The sequence below is a fragment of the Pieris rapae genome, chromosome 2 (genome assembly GCF_905147795.1).
Source record: "Pieris rapae chromosome 2, ilPieRapa1.1, whole genome shotgun sequence".
NCBI lineage: Eukaryota > Metazoa > Arthropoda > Insecta > Lepidoptera > Pieridae > Pieris > Pieris rapae.
This window is the reverse complement of record NC_059510.1, coordinates 1,795,699-1,813,845: the sequence shown is the minus strand read 5'-3', so window position 1 is coordinate 1,813,845 and position 18,147 is coordinate 1,795,699. Positions and strand designations below refer to the sequence as shown.

Genomic DNA, 18,147 nt, shown 5'->3' with positions numbered 1-18,147 from the left:
AACACAATCTGGACACAGTTTTTTCTGTACATTAGGACGTAGAACATATATGTATATCTTCATGTAGTATCTGATTAAAATAAAAAAAATATTTTTCAGTTAGTTTACAAATATAGGGCTTAGACTGGGCGAGCAGATATTTATTTATTTATTGCAGAAATACATACATTATCCTTACAGACTATGCCACTACTATAATGTTGATTAATATTAAAGTTATTCAAATTCTAAAATCATAACCGGTATCTATACAATATATTGGTTTTGTTCTTGGTATCGCAAACAACATTGGCCGTCACAAAAAACCGAGTTCTTGAAGTTCCAGTGGGCTTCCCACTACTCGCCGCAAGATATTCAGTACATAGGCCAGTCCCAATATTTTGTACCCCACCTTCCCTAAAACTAATAATGTTGGTTACATCAAAGCATAGTAGGGATAGACGCCATATAGTCTGTTTAGTGTGGATTTATTATGTATATAGAAATACATTCTTAAAGACAATCCCCGTATCGTCCATTTCTGTCAAATTGTGTGCCCGCCTTGATGAAAAGAGATAGATGTGTACTTTATTTTGAACTAAAAAGAGATAGATGAGTACTTTATTTGAAGCAATAAGACTATAAGCCAATATGGTTTATTTCTGATATATCTCGTCATGTCTCGGCTTTCGGATTTTGCTTGATTGTGACGTTGCTTTATTTAGTTGGCATTCTAGCTGTTTATTTTAGAGCAGTATTTTGTCATATCTAGGTATTTGATTTCCCCATAGTTTTAGTTCTGTGGTAAATGCTTTGGGTAGTCTATAAGGTACAGGAACTGTTTGTGAATAGGATCAGTTTTGTTTTGTTGACATGTCTGTCAACCCATCAAAGGCTCGTGCTCAGTACTGTCAATTATCAGAGTGATCTCTCTCAATCACTCTAAAGGCCTTCCTCGTGAGTTCACATCAGATGCTTATGAAATTCCCCGATTTTATATTATATAATAAGTAAGCCAATGCGATAATGTCGAACATGCAATCAAAATCCTTTCAAAAAAGAATAACATAATAAATTATTTTAATCTCCCTTTTCAAACATATGGTGATTAGATAAAAATCCCTCTTTCCAATAATGACTGAACATCTTAAAAATGTCAATGCGACCGTTTCACCTTGTATCAAAGAAAATTATTGATGAAACTTTGTATTTAAATTTAATGTTTTGTCTTTATCGCTTTCGTGTATTTCCAATTGAATAACCGAGAATGTGTTTCGGCAGCAAAAGCTATTTCCGTAAAATAACTTTTAGCACATATTTGGTTCAAATATCTGTTACCAATCAATCCGTTCTCAAATATCTTGTATCAAGTCCCTTTTAGACCACAAAACCAATTTTCACAAACTTAGTCTTACTAGACCTTTTTCCTAATTTACAGTTTATATCAGCCTAAATTAATGAACGGACGCATACAACGCCCATCAAAGATCTTTTATGAATATTGATTAATCAGAAGATGACATGACGCCATATTGTTTATTAAAAACGGCTCAGGAAATTCCCTATTAATTATTTGGGTTTCAATATTATCTTTTATTTTCAATTTCGTTAAAGGGGACTTGAAATTAATTGGCGTTTATAGTAAGCTGACGCTGGACGAATTCAGGAAGTAATAATGTTTGAAGAACTTTATTTCTCAGTACAATTTTTTTTTCGTGAGAGACTTATACTATATTACTTATATATAATTAGACTTATACGAACGAGATTCACGTCACCGTTCTAGTTTTAGTCTACAATGCTGAATTGCTCGCAATGCTGATATTTTGATATGTATCTTTAATGTCCTTTTGAATAGGTTAATGCGCTAATATTACGAATTTTAGACGGTAATTGATTACACTCTCATACTTAATAGACTTCTACAAATAATAATTTGTACGCAGCTAGAAAAGTATTGTGTTTAGTGGTGTGTTTTATTATTTTAAAGATAAGCTACTACTATGGAGAGATTTATTTATTTTTGACGTCCATTAGTGTAGATTGTGTTACCTAAATGAATAAATGATTTTGAATTTGGATTTCAAAATCTATTTAATCGCTGTAGCCGTAGGTATATTATATTACCTACACTCCCCGATAAACTCAACTTATACTAATTTTTCATTTATGCAATAATTATTTTCCACGTGCAATAAAAAAAACAGCCAAACCCAATAACCTATCTCATTTTTGACTATCTAAGATAGACATCTTATTAATCTATATATTGAAAAAAACTGCCAATAACCAATCGACGGAATTTAATTACCATCTGTCGATACAAGCTAACCATGGTAGGTCGGATCGGTGTATGTGGATAGACCTTTGTATGAAAATGATAGTCCAACTGAGCCTATATCCTTTCTTAAGATTTTAACTTACACCCCTTTTTAAAATTAAAAAGATATTTGATAATATGTTATAAATATAGACATGTATATTTTAATAATAATAACTTTATTTGCTTTATATTGATTATAAAATATGAGTGTAAAGAGCGTTTTTGAGTTTTGAGTTTGCATTCTATCCGTCGCTAAAAATGGTTTGTCTTCGTAGGGGTTGGTTATTGGGATGCAGATAGGAGATCGATCGCCTCTCACGGTGTGATCTTAGATTGTTTTCAATCTGAGATGGATTCATTATTGGGTTCGGGCGTAGATAGGCACAAGATATTATATCGGCTAGTTGTTGTGAAAGAACTATGCCACCTACCCTCCGTACATATATAAACTGTATGATGACAGAGTAGTGCGGCCAGAGAGAACTTGTAAATTTAGAAATTGTTCTGTGCCTAATCGTTCTCTCGATAGTTTGTATCGACTATCAATATCATCACCTTCATAATATTTGTACGGTTAAAGTATCGTGATTAGATAAAATATTATAATTACTAGGACAGATTGATGATAATGTACTCCCACATTGACTATTACCATGACTTTATCAGATAACTCGAAAGATTTTTTCTGTATTTGTATATATATTTTTACTAGTGTACCTACATTATTTACTTGAAGGTTTTTTTTAAATCGACTTAATGTTCTCTTTTTGGAAATAAATATTATTCTATTAATGAAAGAAAAATATTGTAAAAGAGATAAAAAGATTTAAGAATTAACTTATAATGACACTGTAACTCCTATTCTACCTTTAAAGATAAATTTGAACCCGATTATATGATGCAGAATACGCGAACATTAGTTTGTACAACCATATAATTTTTGTACCACATTCTTGCAAATAAATTATTATTATTAGTATCCGAATCCAATATTTTTTTAGACGCATGTGTTTACGAAATGCCCCAAGGTTTCTGATGATTGGTGTGTCACAATGATTGACAACTGTTTAGAAAAAAATCTACGGAAATCTTGTATTCATTCTACACATTAAGTGATAAATATGATGTTAGTATATATAACTATAGGATATTAGAGGGTAACGGTTGAAATAAAACATGGTCATAATTATTTTATTTTTAAAACGTATTTTCTTATTTGCCTTCCAGATTTTGTGCCCTAAACGTCTAAAACTTCACGAATGTCAATATGCCCGGAAGCTGACGTCTTAGGTTCTATAAAATAAATACATTAAAATAAACTTTTTTATCCCACTCTTACTTTCACTAACAAAACTATATAACTAAAATTAATCCACATTTAGCTGCATAAATAGACAACGTTTTAGTTAGAAAGAACCTACACACACAATTCATACTAATTATATACATTTATATAAAATCAGAAATACGGTCACAAAATATAATCTACCGGAGCGAATCTTTACACTAGCTTGCTTCCTGAAATACGGGAAATAGCAGTGGACTTTGAATACTCCTGCGAAGTTTTTTGATAGACTCGAATGCAATAATATCGTACGGCGGCGTAATTTTTACTTTAATTAATTTTTCTCATGTATTGTAATATATGTATATATTAATTGGAAGACGCTTCAATACAAGTTCAGAATATATTGTCTCGACGTCGAAAGGCCCTTGATAAATAAACATGTACAATACTAAAAACAGATGGTGCTTTAATAGAAATTAACACGCGTACATTCTAACATTAATGAGCGGCGATGTGTAAGACACTGTCAGCATTTATTACTCCTATCTGGGGAATTACTATATATTAATTTCCTTGGTTATTATTACAAAGGATACTTATTTAATACGAATGATTTTGTTATATTATTACTCTTGTACCTGTATGATTCTAGAGTGGAACCGCTATATTAATTTTGGCTTTAATCTGCGTATTCACATTTACCATACGACAACACAAATATTCCGATACCACACGTTAAATTTTGAACATTTAATTTGGTTATTAATCTAATTAAATGACCGTTATTAATGCGTTGTTTTATCAGATTAAACGTCAAATAAATAAGTTTATTAAATTTTACTAAGCAAAGCAAAATACGAATAGTTATATTTTCATAGTGCCAAATTACAAATAGCATATTACTGTTTTATAAATGTATAGAAGGGTATGAATATATATGTATAATAATAAAAATTCGATTTATAATATCACAGTTTATTTTCAACATACAGACATACAGTTAAGATTATTAATTAAATAATTTCGACGGAACAGATAAAGTGACATTTCTCTGACAGTTTTGAATTGAGTTTTGTTTGGACGACTTGGCGGTTGAAGGGCGGGCTCTTCGTTGACAGATACAGGTTGATCGTCGGAATAGTCGCCCATCGTTCAATTCTGTTAAAAAAATAATTTTAAATTATCTTAATTGGTAATCAAATTCAGTGTTGCACGTATACATTGGGCGGCATCCCACTACGATTCGTTTGCCACATCCAATCATATAAATACAACAAGTCTATCATAAAAATATTTCATGCACTTGTAAAGGAAATACTTCGCATAATCTGTGTTAAATATAATAAAAAAATTCGCCTTTTTAATAGAATTTTCAATGTTAACATTAGGTAGCTCTCTCGCTCTCGTAGGTCGTCTCTCTCACACACTCTAATTACCCTTGTAATAATATTATGTAATATGCAATAAAAGCTCTATTCTATAATCTTTAAATAATTATTTCACAATCTGGATATCTGAGCAGCCTAGGTTTCAGGAAGCTTTGTATCAGATGAATTCCCCAAGCTTTAACCGAAAACCAGAAACATCTTCGCATAGATTGGGGTCGCCAAAAGTTGGATAAGTTCAACGGCGGTGACTCAAATTCTGTATTTGAGATCGTCACAGAACACAGCGAACCCTGTCGTAAACCCTGAAATGTCATTACATTCAAAATGACATTAAGCTCAGTGGGTGTTTCTTTTCGAGGATCGATGAACTATGGTAAAGAAAGGATGCAGTCAAGGATAAAGGATGATTACCTCACTCTTTGGTCGGAAAGGTTGTGCTAGAAGATGGAAGGAAAGTTACTGCAGAAAGGTATGTCAATTGCTGTTTGCCTATTCTCTTGAAAAAATTTGACAGCAGCGCCCTCGAAGCAGGATCCTCCTTCACCACGACAATGCTTCAGCGCACTAATGATAATTCGAGGTATTCGCTGAAGATACGGTGAAAGCGTAAGAAAATGCCATGCCTAAGGAAGACTCACTGCTTTTCTGAGTGGTTGAATCGAACGATGTGTAGAGTGGAACTGAGCTTACTTCGAACAATAAAAGTATTGGCAAATTTCTATAAAAAATCAATGTTACCTAGGAAATTAGGAATACTAGGTGAGGTCAGTAACCTAAAATCAATGAACTTTACACTCCCGCTCCCGTTAAGCACTTGCATAACACTATTTACGATTTATAATTTTATTTATAATTTTCTTAACATTTTGTAGGTTAGGTAATAATTAAATAGTATTAAAAGGCCGGCAACGCACTGGCGAGCCCTCTAGCATCGAGAGTGTCCATGGGCGGCGGTATCACTTAATATCAGGTGAGCCTCCTGCCCGTTTGCCCCCTGTGCCATTAAAAAAATTAAACAAATTTAAAAAGTTTGGTCCCACTTCAATTTACCACTTTTAATATAAGGACTTTAAAAACACTGTACAAAAGTTACTATCTGTTCTTATTCATCAAAACGTTAGACAATATAAAAGGGGACTCAATTTAAATAAAAATGATAAATTCTGTTTACTCGTGTTGTTAATATTTGTACAGTGACTTCAAATTGCCTCAAGAGGAACGTTATTATGTATTTGAGTTAGAAAATATTTAAAATTTCATATTTATACATTACACTAGTTTTTGAAGTCAAAATATTAAACGTATAATGTATTCGAATTCAAATATAAGGTATATTAATAATGTTGTTAGGTTCATGACAATTAATGCTGTTTGAACCATCTAGTAACGCAAAATGGACATTTTGCGTTTTGCCAGGTGTTGCTTAAGCACTTAAAAAACACCGATAAGTTAGAGCCCCATAGAATCAAAGAAATGCGGACGTTGTGAGTCCAAAGACGTTGTTTGGGTCGAAAATAGTAAAAAATAAACATACGTTTTATACGCGTAATAAATAAGGCGTACTTCTTTAATTTTAAAATTAAAAAAAGGCCGGTAACGCATTTGCGAGTATTCTGCGAATGTAAGTGTCCATGGGCGGCCGGTATCACTTAAGTTCAGGTGAGTTGCCCCTTTGCTTCGTTAATTTAAAAAAATAAACAATCGTACAAAAGAAAAGAGCGTAGCAATTCTTAAAAGGCCGGGAACACACTTGCGAGCTTTCTAGGAATGTGAGTATCCATGGGCGGTATTACTTAACATGAGATGAGATGCCAGTTACAAAATGGTAAAAGCTTAGAATATCAAGGCATCAAAGTGACTTTTATATTTTTTTATAAAAGTTACTCGCTAAAACTCGCCGCAAAATGTAAAAAAGATAGATATCAAGTTCTTAAAGTAAACAAAGAACCTTTTAGAAAGTAATTTTGCAGTCAACACCCCGAAGCGAAGCTTTTAAATTAATAAAATTTTAATATTTAAGCGTTCACAGTTGGAAAATAATTTGTGTTGTATACAAACTGTTATTAAATGTATTTGCCACTGTCAATGCGAATTGATTTTGTATACAAGTGACAGGGAAACTTGACGTCTATATCCGTTAGAGAAGTCCTTACACTTATCAGAGGAAAAAACATGTAATAATTAACTATTTTGTGAAAGACACATTATATTTCACAACCTTTTGTCCGTGAGAGTCTACTCTTAACGACGAATTAATCTTAAAATATGTACAATAACTTTTTATTTGTGTGAGGTGATACCGCTGCTTATGTAAGTCCATGGCAAAGGGCCCGTAAGTGCGTTGCCGGCCTTTGAAGATTTGTTTAGCAGGGTATCCACTACGTTCGCAAACGTCATACGTGGCAAGAGGCCGTAGGATTGTTATGCTACTGGATTACTATGTTCCAAACGTCTTCAGTAATAATACTATTGAATGCTAATGCAGTGAAAGACGTTTGTGTGTCTGTTAGTTTCGTTAATCGACCTTCATCTTCAAAGGAGGATTATACGAATGACTAGCCTTGTTCTCTCTATGTCAGATCTTAAGACGATTTAAGCCTTGGAGCCGTTTAAGTATTACGGATGCAGATTTACTGCAATTATTACGCCCCCCCCCCTCCTTTTGTCACCAAAATTAAGCAAAGCTCCCAAAAATAAAAGTACATAAACGTTTTAATTGTTTTAGGAATCCTCAGAAATGCATTTCGTTCGTTGGTAAAATTATTTTATTAAATCACAAACCCTATCACAAATCACTAAAACTTTAAATAAGCAAACTAATAAGCTAGTGTCCCACAATATATAACTTTTCAAGTCTGCAAAATGAGTTGTGGAAAGCACTCAGTAACATTTAGAGCATCATAATAATAACTTATTAGAACTTGCAATTCAAACGAGGCTAGGTTGGATTCAAACATTGGTTGTGTACATTTCCTTTGTTTTTAAATACACCTTGCTAGAGTTGTTACATAACTTGAGTTAAGTATATATTCCAGTTAGTAAATTAGAAGCGCAACCAAATGTTAACATTTATCGCATACTTGAAGCCAAAATGAGCCTTTTAGTTTATCCCAAACTCATAAATTGTTATATAACATTCTTGTTTCCGATAATGCCCAAAGTTCGACTACACTTATATTAAAGTATCTTAGATCAAATAACCCTTGAATAATTCAAGTTTTTTGTTAGGATCGCAATCTCACTACTAATTGTATTTACTTTAAAACAATTAGAGCCAGCAGCCGGTTTCAAACAAAGAAATTCATTTTACATTTGAACATCCCTCAAATAATCGCCACCAAACATACTAATACATACAGTAGTGTTGTCCTTGTAGCAAAACAGTTGAATGATTCGAAAGGTATAACTTACAAGAAATAATGTTCGACAATATTTGTTACGCTACAAAACTATATAATCACCTTCCTAGAAGTTCTTCTCTTCTCTTCTTTTCTTTCAAGGGAAAGGTGATTATTTCTTAAAGGGAAAGTGCCTTTAAGCGTGGGCGAGTATTTAGATCATTATTATTAACTTATGAAAAAATAAAAACTAAAACTTATTAATATGACATTAATTTTCTTATTATATGACATTATAAAAATCAATATAACATTTGCATGACTATTTATATATGGCTGATTGTGCAAATTATTATAAAAATAATAAGAATTAGGATGTGTTTAATCCGGGTTATCAAAAAAAATATTTTAAAAAAGGTTACAGAATAATATGAAGAAAAATGAATAAGGTAATAGACGTAGAAGTGTATTGTAATGATTTTTAATAGGGTTTGTGTAACAATTTTGATTCTTAAATTAATTCGCATGAAAACTTGAAATAATTATAATATTGATCATGGGTTAGTACCCCATACTTAAAAGCTCTTGAGACGTCGTGTAGTGTAAATGTATTGAATTTGTTTATATCGGTTACAAAAGGAATATATATATCTTATATAAAAATATATATGGTTTACTTGCATAATGTATTGTTTTACTATTAACTAAACTTTAATGATTTAATGAATTTAACAAAATTTGTCAGCTGGGGGTGTAATAGAACTTACCAGACAAGGGAATGGCTTCGCATACACTGAATCGATGGCTTGAACAGCTTGTGGCATTCTTGTGTCGGCAAACGAGTCTTCTTAGGGCCTGTAACATGGGTTTCAATGGCGTGTTTATATAAATAACATTTACTTATAGTACGTAGTCAATACGCGACGGTATTTAAAGGTTTAAAAAAATAGAAACTTTATTATTGAATTATAAAAATATTACAAGTGTAATTTTAAACTATGGTCGATACCAGACCCTATTTCTACGGTGGTCGATTTAAGACTCCATAATCTAAATCTACGGTGGTCGATGTTAGACTAAAGTTAATTTCATTACATTCTTACAGCTAAAAACCCTTACATGATAAAAATTATACAAAACTAAACAATCGTTGTATCGTTTTAACATTTATGGTGCGTTCTGGCTATATGCGTGACAATGTAACTACCTAACCCGTCTTGGCATTGTATTTTGGCTCAGTATTTTCTTTTTTTTTTAAATACGCATATGTAAAAATGTAATAAATTATAACAAGCTATAAATAGACTGTAATGTCACTCTTATTGAAACCTTTTCTTCAATGAAACCGGGCTTAACTAGGGTTCATTAAAAAAAGTGATTGCTCATAGACAATGCAGCAGTTTGTAGCTTATCATCAAAGCGCTCATTCAAAATATTGAATGTCGGTACGAAGGAAAGAGGATTAAATCCCTGAGGGTAAAGTTCTAATAAAAAAAATCGCTTTATTTCGTGGCACTCCACGTTAAATTGTTTTTAAAAAAAAAATTAAAAAATTACGTCAGTCAATAATACCCAATAATTAAACTATAATCATAAAATTCCGACTTCTATGTTCGGTATATTTAAAAAAATATTAATTTGAAAATGTATCAATTATCTAAAAGCACCTTTATTAGTCCATTCGACGACGTACAAAAATATTTATACAATTTTAACTGTTATGATAACTGTTTTTAATTTGTATAATTTATCAATAATTCGTTAAATACACCATTGCCTTCTCGATGGATTTTAACGTGAATTTATTTTTTATTTCATTTATATTCCAATACTTTGTCCTAACACTGATTTTTTGATGGCTGACATACTGGTAAATTCCTATATAATTAGAATATAAATGAAGCAATTGTTTATACGTGAGTTACGTCATACAGCTTTCAAAGATTATTACTGTAATAGTATAAGCAAGAAGGTTGAGACGGAAATGTATTTAAGCGCCAAAAATTTTTTGCAAAAAAAATATTTATCATAACACAAACTCCAATTGAGGCCGTAACTAGAAATTGTAAAATTTGATATTTTTTTTAGAAGTCCTAAAACAACATGAATGCTTAAATTATTCAAGAAAATATGACATCTCAAATTTTACACACATACGCATACACATCAATTATATTAGATCATAAATATTTTAAAGTGGCAGGAAGATACTTCACATAAGCAACCACAAAACAAAAAATACAACACCTAATAAATACCTAAATACACCTAAATAGAAATTTCAACCTCATTAAGAGCACAAAGTTACGGTATGAAGATTCTTTTAAAATATAATAATGTTGTAATATCGAGTTAGCTCATTAAATGTAGCAGTGAAGCGAGAAGTATCTACGTAGTTCTAGTAATTTTAGGATTACGTGCGGAAGAAAGGAAGGGTAAAAATAAATACCTCTTGAAACCCTCGGCGATACCTAGAATTCATGTAACAGTAGATGACAGGGTTGTAGCAGCAGTGCGACATCGCCAGCCAGTGGCAAAGGAACCAGACGTATGGCATCCCTGGCCATGTAATCCATTCTTCATCATTCTCGTGGGCACTCCAGAACATCTATACATATTATTTATATCTCACTTTAAAATAACGTAATTACTAAAACTACTTGTTCAATTAAAAACACTTTGTTTCCTTTTGATATCTTTTTGTTTTTTCTCGCGTGTAGCATAACGTTAAAACTGTTGCCATAAAAAATAATTAATGTATCTTCAAATGAAACACAATAAATATAATACATATTTATTAGGCTCAGAGGTATTGCCTTAAAAATTATACAGGCGCTAAAATGTATACTATAAAATTGTGAATTACGCAACATATTAATGACTCGCCTTTGTAGTGAGACAGACGTTTTTACGGTGTAAGCAACTGTTAATGTAATAAGCGAAATATGTTTTCATAAATACAGATACCGGCAAACATCTTGAACACATGTCAAGCGATTTTTAGGTATCAGTGAAAGGGGGCGACGGGAGAGTGACGTTTGTGTTCCGCGCTGCGATATGCGCAAACTTTCCCCCACTCTCTTGCTCAAGAAGTCTGACGGTATCTGTATAAAGCATTAATATTTATACCGACCAAATTTCGATAAAGTGCGAGAAAAGTAGCGTGATCCAGTGAAAAGAGATTAACAATAAAAACTTTTAATTATTTAAATTAAGTTCCTTAACACAAATAAATTAATTAAAAGAATTTTGCCGAGAGTTATGGCCATAAAAAATTATCCAACTAATTCATAAGCGCGCGGCATCTTTATTTTATTTGGGAAAAAAAATTAGCTAATTAAAATTATTAGAAGTTTTTAATAAGTCTCAACGAATGTAACAAACATCTTGATTGTCTTGATTTAGACGAATCATCCTAATTGGTAACTATCAAAAATGAGGTTCCAACAATAAACTTAATTGGCAGAATGTAATATCGCCAACTATTAGTTTTTACACTATGGAAAACAGAATGTGTAAAGTTGAACATCATAGATGGCGCAATTATCCATAATATAACTCTATTGAATGAGTGTAATGAGTGTTAAAGTGTGAGGCAGGGACCATAGATCTCCACTTGCTATAGTCCTGACATACCTCTCTCGCTTCATCCACTTTCATGACAGGTGCCCATTGGTTATGGCTACTTCTCTTGTTTGTCCTGGATTTCGTCTAGGTATGTACGACCAGGTCTATCCAAACCATTCTTACCAATAAAAAAAATTGCCGCATAATATTTATTGCTTTCTCGTTTCCTATTAAAATTTTTTTTACAAGATAGATTTGTCCCCAAATGAAAAATTGTAGCCTATCTCAAACTATCCAAGTTCCAAAGGCTTTTTTAAACTTTTGTGACCACAGAAAAATAAATAATAAAGGAAGAAAAAATTAAAGTACAAATTATGAATTTAAAAAAGTAAATACCTAAGCTACTCAACTTTTCTGACAGAAACATGACAGATTTTTTTCTCTATGAACTTGACTATTAAAAAATAAATTTTTAAGATTATGATTTATATAGCTAATGCCTTTATTTACTTACTAAAAACACGTTGAGCGGCAACCAGCATATCGTAAAAACTGTGACCACTGCCACCATCATTTTGATCATCTGTAGACAATATATGTATAAGATAAAATAATCCTTAAAGCCACTTTTTATAAACCGGTAGCACTATAAGTAGGGTAGGTGGACTCATTTTCCGCAACTAGACTCAAATTTGGTCCGCTTTGCGTAGACATAAGTAAACATTCATAATTCAAGAATAAAATGAGTCTATTAAAAGCAATATCACAGTTTGTAGCCAAATTGAAGTCTTGAAGGCTTTTTGTTCCCACCCAATAGTATTAGTTATATGTATGTATACTTTAGACACGACATAAATGCCGCTGAGAAACAGTATTTACTGAAATATTTATTTATTTATACTTTATTACCTTATTCAAAAACATACACATAACAAAAATAAAAAAAAAGGTTATAAAAGTTATATGGCAACGGGCGGCCTTATTACTAAGAAGCGATTTCTTCCAGGCGACCCTAATGTGGAACAACGAAAAGAAACACCTACAGAGGGTAGAGTACAATAAATGCAAACTAATTAACAATAAAAAACTCAAAATAACACGTTACTATAAATAAAATAAAGTAAAATCTATAGAAAAAATAGCAATAACAATAAATAAAAATATGCATAAACAATAATAGAAATAATAATTATATCATAGCTTTTTTTATTTTTACAGTGAGTTAAGTTCAGTTCCTGTTAAATGTTAATGTTATATATATATAATAATAATGTTAAATGAAACACTTAATTTAAAGCTGGGTCAAGGTCAAATAATGAGCTTATAACTAAGAAAACACTAGGGTTAGTGGGGCACAACGCTGACTTAACAAAAAACTATCTTCACTTTTGGAAGTGTTCTTTAATGTAGACTTATGTTATTGGACATTATCGGAAACGAGAATGTTTTACCACATGCATAAATTACAATTTAAGCATGTGGTAACAACTGTAGGTCTCATTTCAGTTTCAAGTGTAATTGTTTACATGTTGTTAACGCTTTAACCAATTAACTAAAAAGAATATAATAAAATTGTGTGTGTCAGCTCCGACGCACGACTGGAGTTTACTCCTTAAGTACGATTGTCTAAACATACGCAAAAAGAGTTTATCCAACTGAAAATAAGATTAATAGCATATGAAAGGGTAAATTAACAAATTAATGAAAATAATATACATATATAAATATATATTTATTCATTTTATATACATTTATTATAACAAATCGGCGAAATATTTTACATTAAACTTTTCACAATAGTCAATTTCAGATGTGCACAAATATTTCATTAGGAATGTTGATAAATTATGTAATTATTATTATCTGACAATTATCATTTATTTTTAAAACAATCGAACCAAATTAGAAAGTTGCGCACCGTAGGTGCGCACCAAAACAGTAACGAGGTCACTCATCAGTAGATTTTACCTGTCATATTTTTCTCATACCGGGCGCCTTATATATGAAAATCGATTCTTAAGGAGTAAACTCCAATAATATATAACTTATGTTACATTAAATAAAGAGTGTACACACATAACCCTACACAGGCAACCGTGCCGCGGGAGGGTATGCGTAACGCATTTCCCCACGAAAAAAAAAACATAAAGAGTGTAAGGAAGATTTATTACTGTCAGCGTACTCTGTCCCATTATATATGTATAAGCAACAAAGTTATTTTTTTGCGAGATCTATTATTTCTTAAATGTCAGATCTAATAAAGATCCGTCAATCAAGTTTACGTGATAAGGTTTTTTATTTGACCCATACCAGAAAATAAATGTATACCTGTATTCTGTCAGCATCAGCGTCCAATCTTCATTATAGAAAATTTCTGCGATTTTGTATCCCATAAAGATCGATATAGCTTGGACAAGATAAAGTCACAGTCCCATATGAACCAGATTATTTTTGTAAGTGTTTTATGATCAATTGTTTTTTTCAATCAGCAATCGGCCGCCTAACACAAGCCGACAACTTTTTGGGTTACGCCGGTTAACTCACAATGTTTTGTTTAATTGTACAAATAAGAAGTAGTTAAGCTCAACTCTTCTTACGCGTATGAAGAGTTGAGATTGACTACTTCTACCATTTCAAGCTGTGGTCCACAAATAAATCAAAGGTTAATCCTAAATAGCCCATTATAAGTGCTTACCTTTCTTTTAGACTGCTGGATGCGAGAATCTCTGTTCATATCTGCCTCACCAGGAGGCTGTTCTCCCCACACCATACAGGCGATCTTTGTATACGTACTGATCAACACTATTAGTGGAAGCAAAAACTGCAGTGTTAATAGGGCCCACGTGTAATGTGTCATTTGTTTTGGTTCTGGCCACATCTCAGAACATATATCCCTAAAAACATTTGCGCATTTACTTACGAATATATAGAGTAATGGAATGGAAACTGCACATGTAACTTCAGAGAAAGCTTAACGTTACTGTATTCTCAGAATTCTGTCTAGAACTTAATAACGTTAGAAGCGTAGACTTCAATATAAGCGCTATCAATTGAAATCTAGAAATAACTCTTATTATCGCCCAAACCCAATAACCTATCTCAATCCTTTTTTGACCATCTGAGATAGACATCTTAATCCAAATATTGATAAAAGTGTGCCAATAACCTATTGACGGATTGTAATAGCCATCTGTCAATACAAGCTATCCATGGTAGGTCGGATCGTTGTATGTGGATACTTGGATAGACTTTTGTATGAAAATGACAGTTCAACTGTGCTAATATCCTATATAGAGAGAACTTACACCAGTTTTTAAAATAATTAAAAGCTACTTGATATGTGTTAAATATAGACATGTATATTTTAATATTATTTGTACAGTTTAATTTACTTTATTTGGTTTATATTGATTATTAAATATGGGTGTAAAGAGCGAAGAGATTGCATTCTATTCGTCGCCAAAAATGGATTATCTACGTAGGGTTTGGTTATTGCAATGCAGATAGGAGATCGATCGACTCTCACAGAATTTCAATTCTAACAAATCTGAGATTGTGGATTAATTATTGGGTTCGGGCGTTAATCTATTTGACTATTACTTACAATTCACAAACTTCGTGCCATATTGTGGGACGCTGTAATCTCGACACTACTAAAATAGGCACTGCTGTTATCATAGCCCCAATCCACACGGCCATAATGATCAGCTTCGCTATATTCTTTCCTAATCTTGGCTTCAATGGTTTTGTTATAACTATATACCTATCTACAGATATTGCTAGCAGCGTATACGCACTGACAAGAACGGAAACTGCTTGAGAGAAATTCACAATTTTACACATAACGGGACCAAATGGCCAATGTTGTAGTACTAACGTCGACACGAAGGAAAATGGAACACAAAAAATTGTCATCATTATATCACCAACGGCTAAATTAACAATAAATAGATTAGTTACTGTCTTCATTTGCGTTGAACTATTTACGACGAAACAAACAAGGCCATTCCCGAACAGAGAGGAAGCAAAGATGATACTGTACATGAAATAAACGCATAAGTGAAATGTGAATGATGTGAAAAACGTTTCAGATTTCTTGATCGAAGCGCAGGAATGTGGAGATGTTCCGGTGTGATTCCCAAACGTGTCATTAAGCGTGTCATTTTGGAAATATTCAGTCCCGCACAATATTACATAGCTAAGTGTTGTATTCTCGCCCACATAGAACATGGACATTGTCGTGTCTCGTCGTCGTACCTGAAAGGAAATCAGTTACTAGATTACTAGTTTACTGACGGTTTACTGACGACATAGAGGATATAATATTTAAAGAAAAAACACAAGTTGTAGTATAATATGTATTTAAGCAGAAAATGTCATTCAGTCAGAAATGTCAGTGTTATTTTGTTGAGAGAAACTCTTTCTCTAACTTCCAATATGCATATGGTGATTTAATGAACCAGACGGTAGACTAGAATTAAATTAGTCTAGTTGGAAAGGTAATTGGTTGGTTTTTCTTAACATGCTCCATGTATAAGGATATATTTAAATTAAGTTAACGTATTATACATTGACTTGAATATAATGCTTACATTATTATAATCTGAAGAATTGATAGAATAGTTTTTATATAAATAACTCTAAACTATATTTGAAGATGAAAAACAAACAATAATTACGATTTCGCATTTACATAAGTTTTATAAACTGTCAAATTTTATATACGGGGTTCTATATATTGAGAGCGAAAGTATTTACACGTGGTATCCGAGAGAAATATTAAATAGAATTTAAGTTTAAACACAAAAAAATGCTGTATAGTTTTATTTATTCATATAAGGAATATTAGAATGTCATCGACTAACCGACCTAATAACACAAAAATATTTTTCCAACTCCAATTTCAATTTTCCAAAAATTTTATCCAATATGCTTCAACAATTTAAACAATTATTTTACTCTTGTTCTTTTCTATGTCCTTTGTCTGCGTAAATCTGGAAAAATAAAGACCACTCTGTTTTGATTAGTACAAAGTTTTTGTGTTCATAAATAGAATTCCCGTTTTATTTATGTGAAAATTGTATTTGGTAAAATAAAACACGAATTTTCTCACCTTCCAGTATTAATTTAAATTATTTATTACATTCTACCATGTTTATACTTATTGACCTTTTATTTATTATGTTATAGTTAGTTAGTTAATGTCCTTTAACTCCTAGGTGGGGCAGGGGGCGTCCACAGTGAGTCTCCATCGCGTTCGGTCTTGAGCCTCGTATTTCACCTCGCTCCAAGTCCTACCGGCTCTCTTTGCCTCGTCAAATTATGTTATGCCGTCTATTTAATTATAATAGTTTTTATCTTTGAATTTATTTATTTCATTTTTATCTTTCTGTTTTGCCATTTTTTTTAATTTTGTGGAATTATCATTAATATTATTATTTTTTATGACATACTAAGTTTCGCATGCTTGCAATTATTCACAGCCCTTTTATTTTTTTTTTCATTATTTATTTTGAAGCCTTCAAGAGTAGCGACACGACCGCCCGTTGTACAATAGTCTCCTTTTTTTTAAAGTATTGTTTATTATTATTTAATTCTGGTGCAAAAGTGTAAAAAATATATTATATGAAAGTACTTAATGTACTTCTTTTGTAAAAAAATCATTACTATCAATGATAATCTGCGTGAAACATTATAATTAATATTAATTTAATAACGTAATAATACATTTTAATAATGTGATGATGAAGTAATAATTGTAACTTCTATTCTACTCTCTTCTATTATTTGTGTCAGAGCAGAGGAGTTGCAGTGTGCCTTAACAGAGGAGCCCAATGGTGAGTAATGTTTACCACAAAACACAAAGCCGAAACAGACTATTTATATTTATACAACAATAATTCAAATAAATAGACTCCTCCATTTTTCCAATTCAGAAGATATACCAATGACTACTTAAATGATTATAACAGAAATATGAATATATACGTAATCAATCGATTTTAATTTTTCATTTTACCAATTATTTCTCTGTGACAATATATATTATTTAAGTATTCGGTATTCGCCCGAATACATATAAGAAAAGCAGCCGAATAGGCAGAATAGTAATCGAATATTTTTTGCAAGTCTAATAAAGCATTAAATAATATCGGGCTAAGTTTTGATCCTTGGAGTACTCCTGATGTAGTGTTAATGAAGCCCTATTGGCCTAAGGAATTATTACTATTGCTTGCTGTTATGACTTTATCCATGTGTCAAGAT

General features: G+C 31.8%; 1 protein-coding gene across 1 annotated transcript; it reads right to left on the bottom strand.

The window, feature by feature from the left end:
• Positions 1 to 4,577: 4,577 nt before the first annotated feature.
• On the bottom strand, positions 4,578 to 16,120 carry LOC110999475 (RYamide receptor-like). Its single transcript, XM_045633764.1, has 6 exons — positions 15,488 to 16,120; positions 14,579 to 14,777; positions 12,398 to 12,466; positions 10,766 to 10,924; positions 9,084 to 9,171; positions 4,578 to 4,748 (listed from the first exon to the last, which is right to left on the bottom strand). Exons 1-6 carry the CDS (start codon positions 16,117 to 16,119, stop codon positions 4,600 to 4,602), a joined length of 1,296 nt encoding a protein of 431 aa, XP_045489720.1. The 5' UTR covers position 16,120; the 3' UTR covers positions 4,578 to 4,599.
• Between the last annotated feature and the right edge of the window lie 2,027 nt (positions 16,121 to 18,147).

Excerpts from the sequence above, each read along its gene's own strand:
- LOC110999475 (XM_045633764.1), bottom strand. The coding sequence starts at position 16,119 with ATGTCCATGTTCTATGTGGGCGAGAATACAACACTTAGCTATGTAATA. Across the intron at positions 14,778-15,487 it reads TGGCACGAAGTTTGTGAATT|GGATATATGTTCTGAGATGT; the intron begins GTAAGTAATAGT and ends AAATGTTTTTAG. Across the intron at positions 10,925-12,397 it reads TGCCGCTCAACGTGTTTTTA|ATGTTCTGGAGTGCCCACGA; the intron begins GTAAGTAAATAA and ends TAATATGTATAG.